The 24,475-nt window shown below is 33.3% G+C and overlaps 1 protein-coding gene and 2 non-coding genes across 4 annotated transcripts in view; all 3 read left to right on the top strand.

The window, feature by feature from the left end:
* Nucleotides 1-24,389, top strand: part of LOC114335137 (gamma-glutamylcyclotransferase) — a 44,415-nt gene extending 20,026 nt beyond the window's left edge. The window contains exons 1-4 of one of the 2 annotated variants that reach the window (XM_050652260.1): nt 8,897-9,095; nt 16,782-16,902; nt 23,516-23,649; nt 24,046-24,389. In XM_050652260.1, coding sequence (XP_050508217.1) covers nt 9,028-9,095; nt 16,782-16,902; nt 23,516-23,649; nt 24,046-24,322 — 600 coding nt within the window. In that variant the 5' untranslated portion in view covers nt 8,897-9,027 and the 3' untranslated portion in view covers nt 24,323-24,389. Of the gene's footprint in view, nt 1-8,896; nt 9,096-16,781; nt 16,903-23,515; nt 23,650-24,045 lie in introns of those variants that run through there. The other variant, XM_050652261.1, reaches the window with a different exon arrangement.
* On the top strand, nt 363-576 carry LOC114344607 (small nucleolar RNA U3). Its single transcript, XR_003654734.2, has one exon. It is a non-coding gene; the product is annotated as a small nucleolar RNA U3 (small nucleolar RNA).
* LOC126885752 (U2 spliceosomal RNA) lies at nt 3,259-3,450 on the top strand. Its single transcript, XR_007698452.1, has one exon. It is a non-coding gene; the product is annotated as a U2 spliceosomal RNA (small nuclear RNA).
* Nucleotides 24,390-24,475: the final 86 nt, after the last annotated feature.

Raw genomic sequence — 24,475 nt, 5'->3', positions numbered from 1 at the left:
TAAAAGGTAACATCTAAAATTCGTACTTGACCTTCATGCTGAAAAATCTACTACCTAACCTAAACAGTTTTAGAACGGTTTTTTTAGATTTAAATTGAAAACAATAATTACAATTACCTATTACTGTCTTGTTAAAATGCTCAAATAAAATAAAGAAAAGTACATACTACATTTCAGCATTTTTCAATTGTTTTGTAATATTGAATTTCAAGAAAATGGATTATTTTTTTAAGTATTAGTAGAAATCTATATTAGACCGATGCATATAGTTCATCGAGGTCTTTGTAGATGGCGCTACTAACGTAGTATTCAGTAAATCGTTACTTTTGTTGGTAGCTACCTCGGCGCGCCAAATTTGAATCAAGATCATACTTCACAGGATCATTTCTGTAGTATATCTTCACATACTCTCTACTCAACTGTAGAGTTATCGCAACCATGATGAGGAGACATAGCTTCGTACTCTGAGCGTGAGGCAGACATGTCGAAAATCTTACGATCTTTAACATTGTCAACGATGATCGTTCACTTATCAATTCTGTTGATAAGCAATGGGTATGTGGCAGTCTGAGTGGTTGCGAATTTTTAAAGAATTTAAACATAATTTAGTTTGGAAAGGATTGATTGAATTAACGACGTTCTACACCTTCGTTGCAGGGTATGCCTCTCAGAGGAAAGGGGGCAAACTTATATGCAAGCGAAAGTTGGAAACAATGCTTTATATAGCAGAATACTCAAATCATCAATATTGAATACTTTATAAAAAATAAATTATAATAAATTACGGAATTAATAATAATAAATAAATTAAAAATAAATTGTACATTGTATGGTAAAGGTAAACAATCCTCATTTTTTAATATGTTATTCCTTACAAGAAAACCTTTAATTTAAGCACAAATAATTAAAAATCATAAATTGTCAAATTAACTTTTTAAGAATTCCCATAAGGGACCGTTCAAGTATTACGTAACGCCTGTTGGGAGGGGGGGGGGGGTAAAAAATCTTCAAAAATTGCGTTACGCAATAGTTAAACTCTCATAAGAGTGCGTTACGAAGGGGGGGGGGGGTTAAAAATCTTCAAAAATTACGTAATAGTTGAACGCTCCCTAAGAGCCCATGTTAAAATTTAACTTGGACCCTTAATAATAATTAAACGGCACGGTAAAACAATTTTTTTAAAATCAAGTCTTAGTTTTTTGAAGTAAACTATAACATACTAAAATTTCATGCAAATCTTTAATTCTTTGCCGAAGGTGTAGAACGTCGTTAAATAATATGAGATTAGGATGAAAATAATTTTCTTTCTAATTTATATTTAAATAGTTGCATAAATAAGTGTTAAGTGCCTTAAAAATGTACTTTTTAACACGCATATCATACATACAATATTTTTTCTACAAACGTAATTACAGGACAATATCTACAAATACAAAACTTTTACTTGAACTTGACTGACATTGCATTTTTATATTTTTTTGACATTACATCAAAATTGCCTATACGGTCAATACGAACTGCAGTGCCTTAAAAATTTTAAAGAACTAGTGCCTTAAAGTAGCATTTTTAACGCTCGTATGGAGTGCTAAAAATTGCTTTTTAACACGGTTGTAGAAAAAAAATATTGTTATAAAAAGTACCAGTACATTTGAATTGAATAAAAATGATTATTAAACTAAAAGGGAAGTTCCCTAGGTTGGCTGTATACCATATAGTTAAAAAACTCTAACAAGAAGTAAAACCACTTCTATGTAAATTGGTATATTTATTATATAATGATTATTATTTTACAATTTACATTTAATTTAAGGTTTATGGGGCAAGGGTAGGGATGTTCGATATTCACCTAATAAGTATCGATATGGCAAGGGCAAACAATAAAAGCTGAACTTATACTTTATCTTTATACTTTCCTTTTCCTTGTAATTGTTGATTTGATGTTTGATTGATTGTCAATTGTCATAAATTAGATACTTTCGTTTCTGGTTTCTGTTTCTAATTATTATTTAAAACAAGCGATGAACGTTATCGGTTTCTCTTCTCGTTTTTTTTGTGCGCCAGAAAAAATTTTGCAGTGGGTATTTGCACAAAAAAAACACATCGCGGTGTTTTATTTTTATTAGATTATTTTTAGATCATGTGGTTGTACGAACGGTTGTAGTGTACATATCCTACTGCATTAATTTCCTTGATATTGTCACAGTGAGTAGGGAATAGCTCGAGAAACAACATAATATATTATTATCTATGCCACTTTTGTCTTGGAGTTTGGACTCAACAAGTTGGACGGGTTTAAAATGCATGGTTTTTGAAAAAATAAGATCAAATTATAGAGCGCATTTTTAGATTTTCTTAAGGCTAAGGCTCCACGGGCGACAAATTGACGCTAGCAGTAGCCGTAAAACGAACTTAAGGTTCCGCGGAACGGAATAGGAATAGCCGAACTGAACCGCCTACGCACAAGTCCTGTAGTCGGTACAGTTCGACTATTCCGTTCCGCGGAACCCTAAGTTCGTTTTACGGCTTAAGGTTCCGCGGAACGGAATGGGAATAGCCGAACTGAACCGAATACGCACAAGTCCTGTAGTCGGTACAGTTCGGCTATCCCTATTCCGTTCCGCGGAACCTTAAATTAATTTTACTGCTACTGCTAGCGTCAATTTCCCGCCCGTGGAGCCGTAGCCTTAGGCTACGGCTCCACGGGCTGGAAATTGACGCTAGCAGTAGCCGCAAAACGAACTTAAGGTTCCACAGAACGGAATAGGAATAGCCGAACTGTACCGACTACAGGACTTGTGCGTAGTCGGTACAGTTCGGCTATTCCTATTCCGTTCTGCGGAACCTTAAGTTCGTTTTACTGCTACTGCTAGCGTCAATTTCCCGCCCGTGGAGCCGTAGCCTTAGGCTTTGGCCACACGGGCGATTTTTTACGGCGCCCATTGGTTTGACTACCTCCTTTGATTTCATCTAAAATTGGTGGAGGAGGTAGTCAAACCAATGGGCGCCGTAAAAAATCGCCCGTGTGTCTAAAGCGTTACAATCTTCCTTTTTCTCCATGTAACTCAAAAATGATAAATAGATACAGTTACAGTTTACAGTTAATGAAAGAAAAAATAAAATTGTTATCTAAAAAAACCCTACATTTTTGTACTGTATGTTTTTTTATCAAGTTTTTTTCTCATAGATGGCGCTAGCGCGCGCTTACCGATGTACGAGTAGCAATTGTTGGGGTATACTGTTGGCAGAAAATTATCTGGTATCGCTTCTCGGCCTCTGGCTAAGATCAAAGTGTAGTATCTGTTCTTATCAGCTTAATATCTGATACGCCCCGCATGCGGGGCCAGTATATTAAACTGATTTTTGGAAATAGATGGAAGGTTAAGGGGCTTGCTCCACTTCTATCACGGGTTGGCCCGGTATTGCAGTACCGCCGGGATCGGCCCACAAAAAATAATCAAAACAAAAATTATGAAATGATAGTACAAAAATGTAGTACATTACTTACTTTACTACATTACATATACATATATAATATTGTAGGTAGGGGAGCCCAAGCGGGAATTTTTGCAGTTACGTCAGATTATCATATGGGGAAAAACCACGTACCCTGTAGATGTACACCAGTAGACCTACCATTATATTGGCTCTTAACACAGGGCACAGGGAAGTTCGTTAAGGGGGGTCCGTAGAAAAATCTATCCTTAAAAATACTCGAATTTCGAAATTGTCAGAAAGGATAAGGTAATTACGTACATGCAAAAGAGTGTATATTTCAAAATTCTTATTCTTACGATTTGAGCGGGAGCGGGCGTAAGGAAATGGGCGAGTCAAAAAGTTTCACAAAAAAAGCGAATATTTCGCGAAATGAACGTCAAATCGAAAAACTAAAAAATACGTCTTCAATATTTTTCAAAAATCTATCGAATGGTACTAAAAATGACACCCCACGGTGAGGGCTGGGGGGTAAATTTAAAATTTTAAATACAAACCCCGCGATATTTCACAAAATGAACATCAGATCGAAAAACTGCAAAATACACTTTCAAAATGTTTTTGAAAAATCTATCGAATTGTACCAAACACGACCCCCCACGGAGGTGGGGTGGGGACTTTAAAATCTTAAATGGAAGCCCCAAATTTTTATTGAAGATTTGGACGTAAAAATAAGCAACTTTTATTCGAGACATTTTTTCGAATTATGAATAGATGGCGCTATAATCGGAAAAACGATTGTTGGAAATGGAAAATTAAATTAAAAATGGAAAAGTCCTCGGAAAATTTTACTTTTTTTGGTAAAACTTTTTTTGGTTTTAGGACCTAATAATCACAACAAAAATAGGTCCCCATAACGCTCGAGTGACTGCAAATTTAGCATACTTTGCTCCCCTACCATTATACTGTTCTGTGATTATACAGGGTGTCCCAAAAGTAGTGGAACGGTCGAATATTTCGCGAACTAAACATCGGATCGAAAAACTGAAAAATACGTGTTCAATCATTTCCAAAAATCTATCCAATGACACCAAACACCAACCCCCACTACACCCCCTGGAGGTGGGGTGGAGTGTAATTTTAAAATCTCAAATGGAAACCCCTAGTTTTTCTTGCAGATTTGAATTCGTTATGTAAAAGTAAGCAACTTTTATCCAAGACATTTTTTCGAACTGTGGATAGATGACGCTATAATTGAGAAAAACGATTTATCCTGATACCCTAGGTAAATTGTAGAAGCGGTCTAATATCTCGAGAAATACACTTCCAAATGAGAAACCAAATAAGGTTTTTAATACTTTTCGAAAACCTATCGAATAACACTAAACACGACCCTCCAACCCACCCCCTGGAGGTGGGGGGGTAACTTTAAAATCTTAAATAGCAACCCCCACTTTTTATTACAGATTCGGATTCGTCATGAAAAATTAAGCAACATTTATTCGAAACATTTTTTAGAATTATTGATAGATGGCGCTTTAATTGGAAAAATACGATTTATTAGCCCTATCTATCAGCAATTTTAAAAAATGTTTCGAATAAATGTTGCTTAATTCTTCATGACGAATTTGAATCTGCAATAAAAAGTGGGGGTTGGTTGGAGGGTCATTTTTGGTGTTTATCGATAGGTTTTCGAAAAATATTAAAAACCTGTTTTTTGGTTTCTCATTTGGAAGTGTATTTCTCGAGATATTAGACCGTCTCTATAATTTACCTATGGTATCAGGATAAATCTTTTTTCCCAATTATAGCGCCATATATCCACAGTTCGAAAAAAATGTCTTCAATAAAAGTTGCTTACTTTTACGTAACAAATCCAAATCTGCAAGAAAAACTATGCGTTTCCATTTGAGATTTTAAAGTTACCCCCCACCCCACCTGCAGGGGATGTAGTGGGGGTTGGTGTTTAGTGTCATTGGATAGATTTTTGAAAATTATTGAACACGTATTTTTCAGTTTTTCGATCCGATGTTTATTTCGCGAAATATTAGACCGTTCCACTACTTTTGGGACACCCTATATATACATCATACATTATGAAGTGTGAGAGGTGAGAGTGAAGTACAAAAAATCCAAACAGAAATATTTTATGCGGATGTGGATATTGTGAAGGTGCAGTGGCCGATAAACGCAAGACGCAAGAAATTGTAGGTGTTGAATCGCCATAGCCATATGGAAGAATTGCCTTTCGTTTATCGGTCACTGCCATAAATAATGCACTACTAAACTAACGCCCAATTTCATAATCTATCTCGGTTATTTATAGCGTTCTTCGCCTTCCCGTTCGTAGTTTCCAGCTTCGTCAGTCGTTCCATTCGCCAGGGCGAAGATATCTTTTAGACAATGAATGCTGCCTTTTGAATGCCGCCTAGCCAAAATTGTTTCGGCCTTCCTCTCTTCCTTCTTTCCCTTGGCGTCTATTTTAGAATTTGTTTTTTCAGTCTGCCGTTGACCATTCTTTCTACATGACCATACCAGATCAGTTGTCTCCTTTGAATTTCGTATATGATGATTGACTTGACTCCCATTATATTTCTGATTTGGTCATTTTGTATTCTTTCAAGCCTTGATTTCCTATCCGATATCTTCTTGCAATGCAATCAATTTAAAGTGAACATCAATTTACTACCTTGACAGTGGCGGATCCAAGAGGGGTGTCAGCCCCCCCCCCCCAGACGAAAATAAATATCAATTCAATAATCCTAAAAAAGAAAAGAAAAGCACGTTCTAATTTTATGAAAATGAAAAAGGTTCTATGTAGTAAAGATTTAACCTTAGCTCTTAAAGTACCCCTAACAAAATGTTACGTGTACAGTGTACTATACTATGGAGTGGAATCATGGACGTTAAATCTAGAGACAATGAGACGACTTAACGGCTTTGAAATGTGGACCGATAGAAGAATTGTGAGGGTTTCCTGGGTAGATAGAGCTACGAACAATGAAATACTGAGAAGAATAGGTAAAGAGAAGGAAGTTGAACTTACAATTAAAGAAAGAAAGCTCCAGTATCTCGGACATGTGATGCAGGGCGAGAAGTGATGCATCCTGCGACTCATAGAATGCAAGGAAAGATAGGTGGCAGAAGAAGCAACGGAAGAAGACGAATTTATTGGCTGAAGAACCTGAGAGAATGGTTTGGATATAGCTCAAATCAACTATTTAGAGCTGCTACTGTCTCAAAAATTAAAATGGCTTTGATGATTTTTTATTATTTTTTTTATTATTTATTGTTTTTACATATGACCTGGCCTCTAGTGACTAATCCAGGTCGTTTTTTCCTGATGGGATTACAGATATTTTTTTATATTTTTACATTTTTTACTAAGCTACTAAATCTATTTTTACAATTTATTAATTAATTTGCCATAATCTATTAATTACGTTACAAACATTTACAAACAAATACATTTAACAAATTTAAGTAAACATAAAATATTTTTGGTACCATCAACTCCCTTCTAAGTTATAAAGACAGTCCCTCTATTTTCAGAAGAGAGTTGGTAGTCTTTTTTTTTAATTTAATGAATTATTTATCGATTTATTATTTTTATTTATTTATTTTATATTGAATTATTATTATTATAATTGTAAATATCTATTTTTGAATTTATATTTTATTTTATTTATTTTAAGTTTATTTTACTCAACTTCATTAGGGTTGGATTATTTGTTGCCTTCTTCTATTATTATAGATTTCTTGTTGTTTTTTAGATATTATTTCTGTTAGATTGTTTAATATTCTTCTAAAAAATATTCTTCATTTTGTAATATATCTCTTATTTCAATTCTTTCTAATCTTCTTCTCATTTCTCTATGTTCTTCATTTTCTATAGTATTTTCACAATGTAACACTATATGTTCTGGTGTACCTAGTTCTCCACATTCACAATATGCATCATCTTTTAAGTTAAATCTTTCCAAATATGTTGGGTACGGTCCATGTCCTGTTAAAAAGTGTACTAAACCTTGTTTTGGATTAAAATAATTTGGAATGTTTTCTAATATTGGTATAAAATTGTATAAACGTCTAGATTTTGTTGAATTTTCTCATTCATTTTGTCTTTTTCTATTTATTATTTCTTTTAATTCTCTTTTATTTCTTATATCTAATCCTATTATCTGTATTACTCTTTCATATTTTTCTTTTTTTAGCCAATCATTACATGCTCTTTTTTGTGTTTCTAAATGCATTGGCATTACTCCAGTTAAAACTGTGAGTGCCTGTGTTGCAGTTGTTCCAAATGCTCCCGTCATTCTTACAAGAAATCCTCTCTGAGCTCTATTTAATTTTTCTGCATTTTTTTTATTTATTAATCTATGTGCCCATACACTTGAACCGTACCCTACAATTGATGCAAGTATTGTACTTAGGTATATTCTCATCTGTCGGAACGAAATTCTATATTCTTTCTGTGCTAGACTAGCAATGCTATGCATGATCTTTGTTGCCTTTTCAGAGACACAACTCATGTGTTTTGTAAATAATTTTTGTTCGTCTATTATAATACCTAAATATCTTGTTTCCATTTTTCTTTTTATTGTTTTCCCTCTAATTTTTATAATTGGATATCTTTCTAAATTTCCTTTTATTAAACTATATGTTGTTTTTGAATCTGATATTGTTAATTTTACTTTATTCATCCAATCATTTACTCTTATTAATACTTCATTTGATTTATTTTCTAATTCTTTTCTTGAGTTTGCATCTATGATCAACAACAAATCATCTGCATATGCTATGCTTCCAAGCACTTCAGGATCTATAGTCAATTGTTCCAACAGTTCCTCTAGCATTACATCCCAGAACATAGGTCCACATACTGATCCTTGTGGACATCCTTTTGTAATATGTTTTGTCTTTTTTACTGTTTTTTTGATGATTGCCAACCTCCGTAGCGAAGATGCCACCTGAAGAAGAAGAAGAAGAAAAAAAGAAAAACGGAGAGCCGTCAAACAAAAAAAATTTAGGCCCATCCAAAAAATAATTGAAAACCCACTTATTCTAGGGGTGGTCCTTGCATCAGAGAAAAGTAATTAAATAAATCACCGTCAAGATCCATGACCCCCCTCCCCCCAAATTTCTGGATCCGCCACTGTGCTAGAGCATTATTGCTTGGTTTACCAGTTCCCAAAGTTATGTATAAGTTAAGGCACTGTTGTGAATGTACTTAACATACAAATTATAGCATCCCACATTTAAACCTTTCAAAATTATAAGTTTTACTGTTTTGTTTTGCTCTATATAAAACTTCATTTAAAAAATATAATATTGTTTGTAAGTTATGGAATGTTGTATTATATTTTTGATAACGAGACTGTTTACCACTTAAACGAGTTATTTTAAATATTGATTATTATTAAAAAATCATTATCCATAAATAATATATTTTCAACATAGATATTAATGAGATAGTTGCGTATAAAACAGTGTGTTTTATGTAATTGACACAAAAGAGAATGAAAGTTATGACGGGAATTTTTTAATTATTTCTTTTAATACTTTTCTTGAGCGCTTTAATCCAAGATATCAACAATGGGAGGGTGTTTTATTGTGTTGAAACGACTAACAAAATTAAGACAAGCGGCCAAAAGATATCTTAGGTACGTACCTAATATTTCCATTGTTTTTTAACATTAATAGCTGAAAATTGAACGGATCCTAATAGCAGGGGAGCAAAATATGCTAAATGTGCAGTCACTCGAGCGCTTTGGGGACCTATTGGGTTGTGATTATTAGGTCCTAAAACCAAAAAAAGTTAAGTAAAATTTTCCATTTTAGTGGGCGCTTGCCATTTTTTAATTTAATTTTCCATTTTCGACAATCGTTTTTTCCGATTATAGCGCCATCTATTTATAATTCGAAAAAATTTTTCGAATAAAAGTTGCTTATTTTTACGAAAAGAATGCAAAACTGCAATAAAAAATGGGGGCTCCCATTGAAGTAACCCCCCACCCCATCTCCGTGGGGGTCGTGTTTGTTACCATTCGATAGATTTTTTTAAAATATTGAATAAGTGTTTTTTGCAGTTTTTTGATCTGATCTTTATTTTGCGAAATATCGCGGGATTTGTATTAAAAATTTTAAATTTACCCCCCACCCCTCTCCGTGGGGGTCATGTTTGGTATCTTTCGATAGATTTTTGAAAAATATTGAACTCGTAGTTTTTAGTTTTTCGATCTGACGTTCATTTCGCGAACTATTCGCTTTTTTTTGTGAAACTTTTTGACTCGCCCATTTCCGTACGCCCCGCTCAAATCGTCAGATTTTTGAAATATACACTCTTTTGCATGTACTTAACTTACCTTATCTTAATCTGACAATTTCGAGTATTTTTAAGGATAGATTTTTTTTTCGAGCCCCCTGAACGAACTCCCCTGTGTTAAGAGCTAATATATGGTAGAGGTACATCTGCAGGGTACCACGTTTCTCCCCATATGATAATCTGACGCGCTCGAGTAACTGCAAAAATCCCCGCTTGGGCTCCCCTACCATAACGAATATTTAAATTTTGTTGTTAAAAATTTTTGATTAATTTTGACAATTTATAACTTATTATACACACCTCTGGGGCGGCCATTCGGGGTAGGCAAGGTAGGCGCCGCCTACCCTCTTCAAATGTAGTACAATAATATAAATTATTAATATAAATTACTTATTTTAAAATTGTAATTTATAAATTTTGACACAATACCTACAATAAAATAGCAAAAATTATCCAAATTATTTGTAAAAATATTCAAAAAATTTTCTCCGTAGTTATAATTATTGTACGCTCCTTGTAGTATCAGTAGTACTGTATAAGATTCTATATTCTTCCTTGGTCAGGCACTTGAAAACGTAGCCTGAAATAGAACGACGCCAACACCGAATTGGCGTGCGATCTCTCTCTGTTTACGCGAGCAGGCCTGCTGCAGGTCTGCTGGTAGCGACCGTATTCTACGATTTTGAAAGGGCGGATAGGCACAGAGTCTTATAGCCGGACCTACAAAATTTTATCAGTTGCTTCTCTTGTGTCTTGTGAAACTGTTTTAAATAATTGATTTTTGATTTTGGCTGTTATTAGTAGGTTAACCTTTAACTACCCGCGCATCAAGTTATGACATAACTACACGCGTGGCGTACTTTATACGCCACAAGAAAATACACAATAACAGCGGATTTGTTTATTTTTTTTTTGAAAAAATACACTTAGTTGTTTGTTATAAACCTTATTTGGCATCAGTAAATACTTGGGAGTTCCTTCTCAGTAAGCCAATTGGGATTTATAACTGGAATTACGGAATAACTGGATTCCATGATAAATAAAATTGCTAATAAAAAATTTTTTGAAATGTGATTTTTTACGGGAGAAAAAGTATTGATTATAAAGAAAAATATATTTTGTGCCATAATGACTAAAAAACAATTGAAATATGTACTTACATTACTACTTATATTAATATAATCGTGGCGCATATTGTGCACCACCGGAAACAACAAATAATAAACTGTAAATTACGATCTTCCCAGAACACCGATTATAACGAAACTAAAACCAAATTGTAAAGCACATTCCAGTGATAGGTTAGAGACATAAACAAGGTCAAAAATTAAATTTTTAAATATATTTGCAGTAGAATTCTTATATCTGGCGTACAAAATACGCCAGCGCGTGTAGTTAAAGGTTAAGTATTGAATAAAGCTAGGTAGGACAATTTAAATTTGTTTATGAAAACTGAATAATAAACAGGTAAATTTGAGATCGGTCTATTGAAGGGCATTTTAATTTTATATTAATTTAGTAATAATTCACTAACGACAAATAAATCTGTGAATAGTTATTTGTCAGTCGTCCATTATATTTTTATTGTGTTTCAATACAATTTGGATAATTTAAAGTTAAACTGACGAATTGTGTTATTAGATTATATAGATAATTAAAAATTTAAAGCGAGGTTAATTGTTAACCTCGTGTTAACAATTTATTTGAAGAGTAAATTATTATTTGATACATAAATAAAATAAGTAATATTTGACGTTGTTGAAACGTAGGTGTGTTAGTTTTATTGGTGGAAAAACTTTAGTCATCGAATATGAATATTTTAAACGATGTAATATGCAGTTTGATCGAGACGCCTTTTTCAAGGCGCCAAAATCAAGAATGATCAGAAATTATTTCAATGGGCCGGCCTTTACCAAATTTAACAATTTTATCCACAGATAAGACAAAAGACAATCGACCATTTTCGAGATCGTTTAAAGCAATATGGTATGAAAATCATAAATGGCTAAGCGGAAGTTATTTTAAAAATTCACTTTTCTGTTGGCCTTGTCTGTTGCTCTCAAATTTGAAGCAAAATGTTTGGGTGAGTCAGGGATATTCAGATTTGAAAAATTTATCAGCTAGTGTAAAAAAACATGAATCTTCGAAAGAACATTTAAACAATTGCTTAGGTTTAAAACGGCTAGAAAAAAATAAACAAACTATTGACAGTGCTTTAGCTGGACATTAGATGGATATCTATCTAATAAGATATATAATGAAGAAGTTGAAAAAGATTGAAGAAGTTGAAGAAATTGATGTTACAATTCTGTTAGTAAAACAAGAACTTGCATTTCGCGGTCGTGATGAGAGCCATAATTCTTCAAACATGGGTAATTTTAAAGAAATTTTTAATTTAGTAGTTAAACGCGATCAGGAAATCCAGGATCATGTTAAAAAATAGAAGGGGTGTTCACGGGTTTGTCAAAAACAATACAAAATGATTTAATAGATTGCCTTGCCGATTACGTAAAAAATGAAATTTCAACAGAAATTAATGAAAGTCAATTTTTTTATATACTAGCGGACGATACTACTGATATAACCGAAAAATCACAGTGTACTTTAACAATCCGTTTTGTTAACAAAGTTGGTCAGGTAACAGAAAGATTTTTAGGGTTTTTTGATGTTAGCGAGAATAGATCTGCAGACGCTCTATATAGTTTAATTTCAAACGTGCTTGAGCCATATGATTACAAAAATAAATTAATTGCTCAATTTTACGATGGTGCAAGTGTAATGGCTGGCTCTTTAAACGGATTACAATCAAAAATTAAAGTAGATGCTCCAAAAGCAATTTTTACACATTGTTGCGCTCATAGATTACATTTAGTATTGCAAGACGGCTCAAAATGTATTACAAATTGTAGGATATTTTTTGTCGCCTACCCGAAGTATATGTGTAGCCTACCCGCATACTGAGGTCACGAGCCGCCACTGACACATCTCTATAGGGCCATAACTGTACCAAATTTTCTGGAGGCCTAGGATGACGGCGAATATCTATTTTTAATTCATCCCTTAAATGCTCGATAGGATTGAGATCTGATGCTCTTGAGTCAATCGGTGTTTTTATTTACAAAAAATTGTGCAGCTCTTACAAGAAAAAATATATTCGAATAATTCCAAAAACAAAATCTTAGTGGCGCCTCCGGGATAATATGAAAGGACTATGAAACAAAATCATCTCTTCAATTTTTCCACAGAATTTTTAGGAGAAAATACAATGCTTCCATTCATGCCCGTATAATGACATCTAAGCAATTTTTTTGTTAATACCGGAATAATAACAAACGATATAGTCCATTGAAATGTTACATTTAGTGTGCATTTCTTAGAGAAGTCAATTTTATTTTTTTAATGTGTAGGGGGTTTCAGTAGAAGCTTAAGTTTAAGTTTTTGGGGTTGAGGCCCTTGTCCCCCGGCCGCCATCTTGGAAAAAGAGGTGCAAACGGCTTTCGCGCTGTATCTCGTAAACTAGCTACCCTACAGAAAATTTAATTTCACATAGAGTGAAGCAAATTAAATTTTCTACAATTTTATATCTATTACTTTTTATAGTAAAGTGACCAACAAAAAAGTTATAAACAAAAATAAGAGAAAATTTTGTAAGAAATTTCCTTTTGGAGGTTATAACTTTTTTTACATTCATTTCACAATAAAATAACATCATAGCGATTTTGTAGAGGATTTTTCAATAAACAATTTTCACTATAAAGTTGTTTAATTTTATTTATTATCTAGGTTTTACAGCTCTCCAAACCTGACCAGATTCTCGAATTCTCGTAGAAAAAGAATGCTTTTCTATCTATATATTAGACGAGCGGCATTAACCGTTATGCCGACCACGAAAATCAAAATTAAGGTGAATGATCAATTTTGGTCTATTGTTATGTTTTCGAGGTCGCTGAATCCGAATATGAAGTTTATTTTTATCTAGAGTTGGTGGAACATGTTAAAAAAATAAATTTTATACAAAAATGCCAAAAATCAATTTTGATGATTTTTCAAATTTACCTCGCTGTATCTTTGGTCGCTGTAAATATTTCCTTTTAAAAATTTTACTGTGTCATCTTTGAAGTATGTAGATAACAATGAAATTTGTCCAAAATGTTTAAACACATTAAAAAAGTTGTTGTTAATTTATTAACTTTTTGTCATCATATTTCGTTAGTTTCATGTTTACTTAAAAAAGTTGAGTGACAAACTTTTTAGTTTATAATTTTAACCAACACAACAATAAAATATAGTTCATGAAGAAGTTTTTTGGAAAATTTTAAGTCAAAATATATAATAGGAAAAAAGTTATATTACTTCATATACAAGCGGCACACCCCAAAAAACGCTTATATCTCGAGATATTGACCACGGTATGGTGAATGGCTAATTTTTATCATACTTTATGATTTTGATATCAAAAATCGTTTTTTTACTCTGCTTAAGAATTTTGCATTTTGCGGTTGCGTCATTCTTCTTCTGAAGCGGCGAATTTGTCCTCAAACAACTTCTTGGCCTTTTCTATATATGCTTAGTGTTATAAGTTTTATAGTGGAAAGAAAGGTCAAAAACAGATTAATAATAGCATAGGAATGTTAAAATCATAATAAATTGTATGAATAAAAAATATATATAGATAGAAAAGTAAGCCTAACTTTTGTTTTTATTGCATCCCTATGAGCATTCGAGAATCTGGTCAAATTGCTATAATGTTATTTTATTTTAAAATGAACTGAAAAAAAGTTAGACATCCAAAAGGAAACTTGTTAAAAAAAATTTACATATTTTTGGTTATATCTTTTTTGTTGGTCACTTGACGATAAAAAGTAAGAGAAACAAAATTGTGGAAAATTTAATTTGCTACATTTTATGTTTAAATAGATTTTCCGTAGGGTTGGTAGTTTACGAGATATAGCGCGAAACCCCTTTGCACCCCATTTCCAAGATGGCGACCGGGGGACAAGGATGGCGACCCCAAAAACTTGAACTTAAGCTTCTACTGATCCCCCCTACACATTAAAGAAATAAAATTGACTCCTCTAAGAAATGCAAGGTACGGCCTAAAAAAATGTAACATTTTAATGGACTAATATCAATACATGTACCTACAAACTGATACATGAATCTTGAAAATCGGAGTACAAATAATAAAGTTATAAATTGTCAAACTTAAGAGGAAACAGTAGCGATCAACAGGTAGCGAAAACGCGTTCCAAGATTGCGGCTGTAATTTTGAATATTTTTTCGAGATATTTGGCACACGTATTCGTAATATAATAAAGAATGGCGGTACAGAGCCCAATTTGAAAAATATATTAATATGTGGAAATTACTCTGTAATTAAATACAATATTAAAAAAACGAGCCTGTACCGCCATTAAGAAGAACAAAAAAATACACTTTCTTCAAATAAACTTTTTTATCCGATGCCTAGATTTTGTGTCATTTTGGAACTACTAAAATTTTTTATTTCATTAGTAGTTCCAAAATGACACAAAATCTAGGCATCGGATAAAAAAGTTTATTTGAAGAAAGTGTATTTTTTTGTTCTTCTTAATGGCGGTACAGGCTCGTTTTTTTAATATAGTATTTAATTACAGAGTAATTTCCACATATTAATATATTTTTCAAATTGGGCTCTGTACCGCCATTCATTATTATATTACGAATACGTGTGCCAAATATCTCGAAAAAATATTCAAAATTACAGCCGCAATCTTGGAACGCGTTTTGGCTACCTGTTGATCGCTACTGTATCACCTTAATCAAACATTTTTAGTGGCGGAATTTTGTGCCGGTGAGTGCAGATTGATTGGTACATATTTTACATTTTTAGTATTAAAGCTCCCTACCTACCTATACATGAAAATTCTAAAATTTACTATAAGAAAATCTTGTTTGTACTCTATATACGTTAAGGGAATGGGTATTGGGTACGTAGTTTCGGCTCCAATGCTATTTAAATGGGATTCATTTTTTTCGAATCCTGAGAAAACTAATAAATATTTTTGGAAATTTTAAACGCAGAATGAAAACATTAAAAAGAAAATTTTTATTTATTCTAAGGGACTTTCGGCCCTCGATAATAATTTAGTCTTTCATTCGGCGTTTAAATTTTTTTTAAATATTTATTAGTTTTTTCAGGATTCGAAAAAAATGGACACCATGTCCGTGGTGATAATTTTCAAATCTATTTGCTACCTTTGTCATACAACGCACTGAGTCGAATAGAATATGGTGATAGAACAGTGACAATTTTAAATATTTGACATGGCATCGGGAATATTTTGAGTTGTTGATTAAATAATATTACTAGTGTATTTGATAGATAATTGACGTGAACTTAATAAAAAGTTATTTATTGTTTATTATTTATGAAAGATCCAAGCAGATAATACAGCAGGATATATTCTGTGATCCAAGTATTTTGTTGTTAAAGATGTTCAAAATTGTAAGCGTTCCATAGTAACAATATACTATTAAAAAATCACTTAATCACTTTTCTCGATTGAGTATTAGTTTTTGTTGTACAGTATATAAATAATTACAATCACTTAATACATAGTTAGTGAAATAATTATCATATTAATTAACTCAATTAATGATGCAATTATACAAGTAACAGTTATCCAAGAACATTCAAAAGCCATCTCTTTAAAGTTAATGATGACATTTGTCAATTTTCAAGTAGTGTTTACATATCCATACCAGTGAGAATTTTACTACACGTAATTTGCCGTGTAAAGGCAGAAAAAGTAGTGATAGCCGTAAAATATTTGCGCCCATGCGTGCCCATGCCCTTAAATGTCAATTCAGTAACTCCGTCAAAAATAGTAAATCACGTGTCAATTGTTGATATTAAACGTTTTATTTCGAATTGGTAACCTGTTTGGGTATCATTTAAGGTGTTTCTAATAAAAATGCCATCAAAAATTTTATGAGCAGTGAAAATATTTCCCTATACTTTTTACTCGATTCTTATTTTCAGTGTTAATAGTGTTATGACGGGAAAGAAAAGTATTTATTTTGCATATGGAAGCAATTTGCTGGAAAGACGAATGCACCGATCCAATCCGAATGCAGTTCGATGTGGCAAAGGCGTATTGAAGGTAAACACTTAGGGTCTGATAACATATCATCATCACCATCATCATCAGTTAGCCCTGAATTCTCCATTGTTGAACATATGCCTCTAGCTAAATATTTCCATCTATATCTGTTCTGAGCCTCTGTTATCCATCTTCTTTAGGAGCCGTGTCCATATTCAGACGTTGGCTGTCATCATGTTTTTACAATTTCCTGAAACATTTCTCTATCTGCTGCTGTACGAAATAATTCTTCTACCGTGGAACTACATCATCATCATCATCACGTAGCGCTACAACCCTGGGTGGATCTTGGCCGACTGTACAACTTTCTTCCAATCTGTTCGATTAATTTCTTGGATAATATCGGTGTCATTGTAGAGTTAGAGTTCTTTTAATTCGAAGTTGGTTCTGATCCTATACTGGTTTGTGTTAATGTGGTGAGGTCTGAAAATTTTTCTAAGTATTTTTCGTTCAAAATGTCTGAGCTTTTCTTCGTTTGATTTGGTCATGGTCCACGCTTCGCAACCATATGTTAGTACAGGTCTAACGATGGATTTATAGATTTTGATCTTGGAACTTCTTGTAAAATTGTTTGATTTTATAAGCTTATCCAGTGCTAATAGACAGCGATTTTCTGATTGGATTCTGTCTTTTATTTCTTCAGTAACATCGTTGTCAGCTGTGATTACGGCCCCCAGATACTTAAAACGTTGTACTCTTTCGAAATTGAAGGTGTTGGCCGTCACATTTTGTCCTATCCTGTCTCTTCTTGCCGTTCTATTTATACACATATATTTCGTCTTCTCTTCATCAATCCTCAGCCCTACTTCGCTTGTTGCTCCTTCCACCTTGTTTAAAATGGCTTTTGTGGATAGGATGGAGTCTCCAACGAGATCAATGTCATCTGCGTATGCTAGTAATAACTTGGGACCTTGAACCGATAGCAGTTCTGTTTTTATTTCGGCCGACCTCATGGCTTTCTCTAATACAAGGTTAAAAAGTAGTGGAGATAACGCATCACCCTGTTTGAGTCCACTGTTGATTTCGAAGCTGTCAGACAGTTTATTATTTACACGTACTTTTGATATTCCACCCTCCATACAGACTTTAGTCATCCGAATGAGTTTCTGTGGTATTGAGAACTCCGCCATGGCATGCCATACTTGGCTTCTTTCTACGCTGTCATATACCCGTCGAAAGTCTATGAAGAGATTGTGTATGGGTCTGTTATACTCCCATCCCTTTTCTAGAAGCTGTCTCAGCGTGAATAGTTGATCTATTGTGGATCTGTTTGCCCTAAAACCGGCTTGATATTCTCCTAGGACATTTTCAGTATAAGGGGTTAGTCTACTATGATGTTTGAGAGGATTTTATATGCCGTGTTTAAGAGTGAAATTCCTCTGTAATTTGCGCATTTTGTTTTGTCCCCTTTTTTGTGGATGGGCACTATGATGTTTTCCTTCCATTTTGCTGGTATCCTTTATTCTAACCATATCTGTGTTATTAATTGGTGAATTTAACGATGTAGTGTTTCTCCACCATACTTCCGAAATTCTGCTGATATCTCGTCCGTACCCGGCGCTTTGTGATTTTTCAGCTTATTTAAGGCTAAGGCTCCACGGGCGAGAAATTTACGCTAGCAGTAGCCGTAAAACGAACTTAAGGTTCCGCGGAACGGAATAGGAATAGCCGAACTGAACCGACTACAGGACTTGTGCGTAGTCGGTTCAGTTCGGCTATTCCTATTCCGTTCCGCGGAACCGTAAGTTCGTTTTACGGCTACTGCTAGCGTAAATTTGTCGCCCGTGGAGCCTTAGCCTACGGCCTTTCGGGTTTCTTCAAAAGAGAAATTTTCTACGGGCATGTCTGATGTTACATAGATCTCTTCTTTGTGCTGTTCTTCCTGTATGATGTTTAGAAGTTCCCTGAAATACCCTTTCCATTCTTCTGTTAGTTCTTTATCGTCGATTATCATATGGCCTTGATTGTCTCTCAGTGTATGGATAAAATTGGTTCTATGTCCTCTTTTCTCAGTGGAGATTGCTTTATAGAATTCTCTGGAGCCTGGTTTGGGTCGGTATCTCTCCATAGCTGCATATTTTTGTTGTTCGTAGTTTCTTTTCATTGTGCGTATCATTTTTATTGTTTCTTTTCGGCAGTCGTTGTATTCCTTTTTACTTTTGTCTGTTTGTAGTTGTATCCATGTCTTCCTTACTGTTTGTCTTTTTTCCAGCTGTTTCCGACATTCATCGTCATACCATGTTTTTGCCCTCTTCTGCCTACTCCTTCCAAAGATCTTGTCAGCTGTCTTGGTTATTATTTCGGCAGTCGTTACCCACAGCTTTTCTATATCATTGTAAACTGTTTCAGAGTTCAAGGTTTGTTCAAGTTGTTCTATATAGGGTGAGGCAGATAACTGGCCTATTAGACATATCTCGAGAACTAAAGGCAACAGAATCATGAAAATTGGAATAAAGGGGTTTTGAAGGATGATCTATTAAATGAAAATATTTTCATCTCTTTGTAACTTCCGGTTATACCGGAAGTTACTTATAAGTTCGTTTTTTTTAATGGGACACCCTGTATATTTTTAAATTTTTGGATTCTCCTCAATATCTTCTCTCTTAAAATATGAGGTTTTGTAATATTATACAGGGTATTTTAAGAGATATTTACGTTTTTTTTATTAAGTTCGTATTAACATTCACACCCTGTAGAATTGTAATAGTTTGACATTAAAAACTTTGCTTACTTTCAAGTGATTTTTAATATAGTATATTATTGTTAAGAATTATTAGTATAGCTAATTTTGAAATTTTAGTATACAGGTTTGGTCGAAACTCAGAATGAATATTTTCTGAGTTTTCTTAAATGGAACACCCTGTATTTTAGTATTGTAATGAAATGATATATCATGATACTTTTTTATTTTATAAGTATTCCCTATACCTAACTGCTGTAATTTGTGGGTTATTGGTGATTCAAGCTAAATATTAATTGCAACAAAAAATACGTAAACTTTTATTAGGTTGGCCGTGAAAATATTCAATCACAAATAATTTTTTAGAAATAAATGCATATTAATCCAGACTGATCGTTAAAATTACCAATAATGGTTTAGCCATCAAAACACCTACGTAGTTAAGATTGCTGGTGCGATTAATAATTAAGCACAAATTAAAGCAGTTAGGTATAGGGAATGCTTAAGAAATAAAAAAGTACCATAAAATATAATTTCAGTACAATACTAAAATACAGGGTGTTCCATTTAAGAAAACTCAGAAAATACTCATTCCGAGTTTCGACCAACCCTGTATACTAAAATTAAAAATTTAGCTATACTAATGATTCTTAACAATAGTAGACTATATTAAAAATCATTTGAACGTAAGTAGAGTTTTAGATGTCAAACTACTACAATTCTACAGGGTGTGAAAGTTGCTACGAAATTAATAAAAAAACGTAATTATCTTTTAAAATACCCTGTATAACATTACAAAACCTGATATTTTAAGAAAGAAGACATCGAAAAGAATTCAAAAATGTAAAAATATACAGGGTGTCCCATTAAAAAAAAACGAAGTTATAAGCAACTTCCGGTATTCGCGGTGTGCAAGTACTTGGAAAGGGAAACGAGAAACGACCGTGCGCGAGTCGCGGAGAAATATTGCAACTATCTTAAATAATTCATATTGTCAATTGAAATTGTCAAATTGACGTATATTTCATACCTTCTGTCATTGACGCAAAAAAATTATATATTGCTCCACAATATTGATATGATATCAATTATTATATAAAGGTAAATTTAATTAATTGTATTTTGCTTGCAGTACTGCATTTTAATAACTGATTTTATTTACTACATACAATTGTTTACGTTTGCTAAACATAACCTGCATCTTATTTTTTCTTCTTATTATTTTTTTGGACTATGGTCTTGAGAATTATCCAGCAACCAGGACTAATATAATTGGCCAATATAATTAAAAGTGCGAATAAAAGTAGAAATAGAGGTCGCTTTGCCGAACTTGCACGGTCCCAATAACCGGAAGTAGCAAACAGATGAAAATATTTTCATTAAACAGATGACTCTTCAAAACCCCTTTATTCAAATTTTGGTGATTCTGTTGCCTTTAGTTCTCGAGATATTTCTAATGGGCCCTTTATTTGCCTCACCCTGTATATTTTTGGTGGGTTCATTGTTGTTTTCTTGTATTTGTGGCTAGATATTATGGATTTGACTTTTGCTCTGACTAAGAAGTAATGATCTGTGTCTCCGTCTATTCGTCTGAGTCTTCTTACGTCTTTGATATTGTTCCCATGTCGGGCATCTACAATGATGTGGTCAATTTGGTTTCGCGTAATATGGTCGTTTGAGATCCAGGTTTGCTTATGAGTGTCTTTATGCGGAAACATAGTTGATTTTATTAACATATTATTAGCTGCTGCAGTTTCTGTGAGTCTTTAGTTTCTGTGGAACTACATCATTACCTAATATTACGCAGGCACAAAAGATTCTTTCGATCAATAGGGCAGTCAATGAGGGTATTTGGCTCCCAATTCCATCCTACTACATAGATTTACTTGATATTTTCACAGTAAGTAGATAATAGCTCAAGAAACAAAGTCTACCCTATGCCGATGTGCGCTTTTATCTTGGGGGTGGTTCCCACCCCTTCTCGGGGGTTAAAAATGTTTTGGTTAAAATAGCCACGGAAGAGGCTAGAGACCCTAATTTTCAGCAAAAACTGTTCTATAATTATTTTTTGAAAACTTAATATTTTTTGAGTTATTCGTGGTTGAAAATTGGCCATTTTCATTGAAAAATGACATCTTTTCGGACGGATTTTTGCGAATACGAGATAAAAAAGTTTTGTTTGTCTTTCGTTTGGCCCCTAAAGACGACTAACAATTTAACTTATACCAGCCACCCCAAAACGCGTCGTGATGTCACGGGGTTATATGTTTACATTCTACGCCAATTGCATATATAATTTTAAATTAGACAATATAAACGTCAGTAGAAAATACAGTCATGTGACGTTACAAGTGTTTTTGATCGTTTGAACTATCATAGAAAATTTGTACTTTTACAAAATGGTTTTATTTTCAATAGTAAACCTTCTTTCCTTTCCTTCAAAAACTGTATCAAACTCCAAGATCAACAAACTGGTATATATTATTACAATGACATACGATAAATGTCATTAGAATATAAATATTTTTCCTTTATTCCCCGACGACGAGCTGGCCAAATACCCAAGTAGGTGGAGGCCAATAAACTAAAGAAGAAGAATATACGTAAATATAACCATAAATGGAACGACATACAGTTGAGTCCGCGAGTCTTTACCCGTGCGTCATCATTTAAAGCATACGAAATAAGTCGGAAATTTACTAAACGCAATATCAAGTGACAGAAAGTGGGAATTATTCCGATCACGGGTTATAGTATAAAATTTGACGTTATCAAATAAATTGAATGTCAAATTTAAGTTGTGCTTTAAAATTTTGGTGCATAATTACAGCTACATTCGAAGTAGCTTAATAAATTATTTTATTATTATTAATTAAATTTCTAACTCCAATGAAAATTAGTTGTGAAAACCACTGTTTGTATATTATAAAAAACTTCAAAATGCAAAATTCGACAAATTAACAGCAAAAATTCAACAAACTGACAGCCACAAAAGTAAACAAACCAAAACGTCAGAAATTGTACTTAAAAAAAGTGAAAACATCCCCAGTCGTCTTTCTTTGCATCTATCTCTTTTCAATGCACTAAGTTTAAATCGTTCATAAAAATAACATGTGTTTTTACTTAATAACATGCGGCAGCTGGTTTGTCATTAGATTCATGCGTGGAAGAGAATGATGCTAGATAAAAATATGTGTTTTATCTCGCCAGGTATTAATGACGCACGGGTAAAGACTCCCGGACTCAACTGTAGTTAAACTCTGTGACGTCACGGGTCGTTTGAACTATTTTAAGATACAGAAGACTTTAAATTTGTACTTCTAAGTTATTATAAGTTTTGAAGCGTGACATTTTGGAAATCTCATTTTTATACACCACTGAACATTATTATGTAATAAAAAAAATATGCAAGTTTCCTATTTAAATACATCGTTTTCTTTCTACAATACTTTTTATTATAGTGTTATTTCTATGTTCAAAGAGTTGGACTGGATTAAAATGAATGGTTCTTGAAAAAAATAAGATCAAATTATAGAGCACAATTTTAAATTTTTTGTTTTTTGGTACATGCTCAAATTGGTGTATTTAACTTGAAATAACAGAGAAACGGTCGATTTTAGGTGTATAATGCTACTAATACCTTTTGTAGTGCTTGAAAATAGCTTTAAAATGAGCCATTGAAGGTCCATTACATTAAAAGTAAGCGAGATATGCTGCAAACAAAATTGATAACTAATGTATTTTAAGAAAAAATGGGAAGTAATTTTAGACTTTGAATTAATAGATAAGTAGAGGCTAGGCCCAAAGTTTCATTAAAATCCATGCAGTAGGATAGAATTCGGAGGTAATATCCTATTCTTGCTCCCATTGACTGGCGTACAATTCAACCACATTTTTTTTTATGTACTTTCGTTAATTATAAATTGTTTTTAGGACTATCGATTCGACATGGGAACTTATTGCAAATTTTGGAGAGGCTGTGGTGCAAATATAACTGAAGCATCTGGAGAAAAGGTCTTTGGAGCTCTGTGGGAATTAAAAGATGAAGATTTTATTAATTTAGACAGGTAAGCTCTCTACTCTATTTGTTGTCATTTGGCTTATATGATCGTTTTATTCTGCTCTTCTCTTTCTTACCCAGTCCTAGTGGCCACAAGGTTACTAAAAGATTAGACTTGGATCAGATTTGGAGACCCTGCTGATTTTAGCAGATATGAGAGCCCAGAACAGCCTGAGCCTCAGAAACTCCAAAGACCAGGTCCGTATGGGCCTAGTCCGTATCATAGTGGTGATACAATAGACCCGCCATGGGAGGTCTAAGTGTTTCTAAGAGGTTTATGATTTTACTGGCATGTGTTATTAGTAACAATGTGCAGTAGTTTTTACATCTGGAAGGAAATTTAGTAAAATATATTTCTTCATTAATGATTTTTAATCCTTTTATTTACTTTTTTCATTTTTAGGCAGGAATACGTCCATTTAAATGTTTACAAACGAATATTAGTTGAAATTGAAACTCCAGAGGGCCAAAAACTTAACTGTATAGCATACCAGATGGTGAATAATTTTGAAAAAGTGGATTTGGCCAATTTACCATTTGATCGACGACCCAGTCCAGCTTACATGGATGTCATAATTAAAGGATCTCAAGAGACAGGTCTGCCGATAGATTATACGAAGTTTTTGGGAACTGTTTCTACGAATGGAATCGATTATTATCCAAATTTGGATCCGGAATAATATACATGTTTATTATTCTCGATTTTAAAGTTATTGTATAAAATATAAATATATTTTTGTTAACATATCAGGCAAATATTATTGGTTTTCAACTATCCTCATCGAATCTCCAAATGTATAAGATTTCTGTGTTTATTTCTGTATCAAACATTG

The sequence above is a fragment of the Diabrotica virgifera genome, chromosome 5, assembly GCF_917563875.1.
Source record: "Diabrotica virgifera virgifera chromosome 5, PGI_DIABVI_V3a".
NCBI classification, from domain to species: domain Eukaryota; kingdom Metazoa; phylum Arthropoda; class Insecta; order Coleoptera; family Chrysomelidae; genus Diabrotica; species Diabrotica virgifera.
Note: the sequence above shows the minus strand (reverse complement) of the source record. Positions and strands in the feature narration are given on the sequence as shown.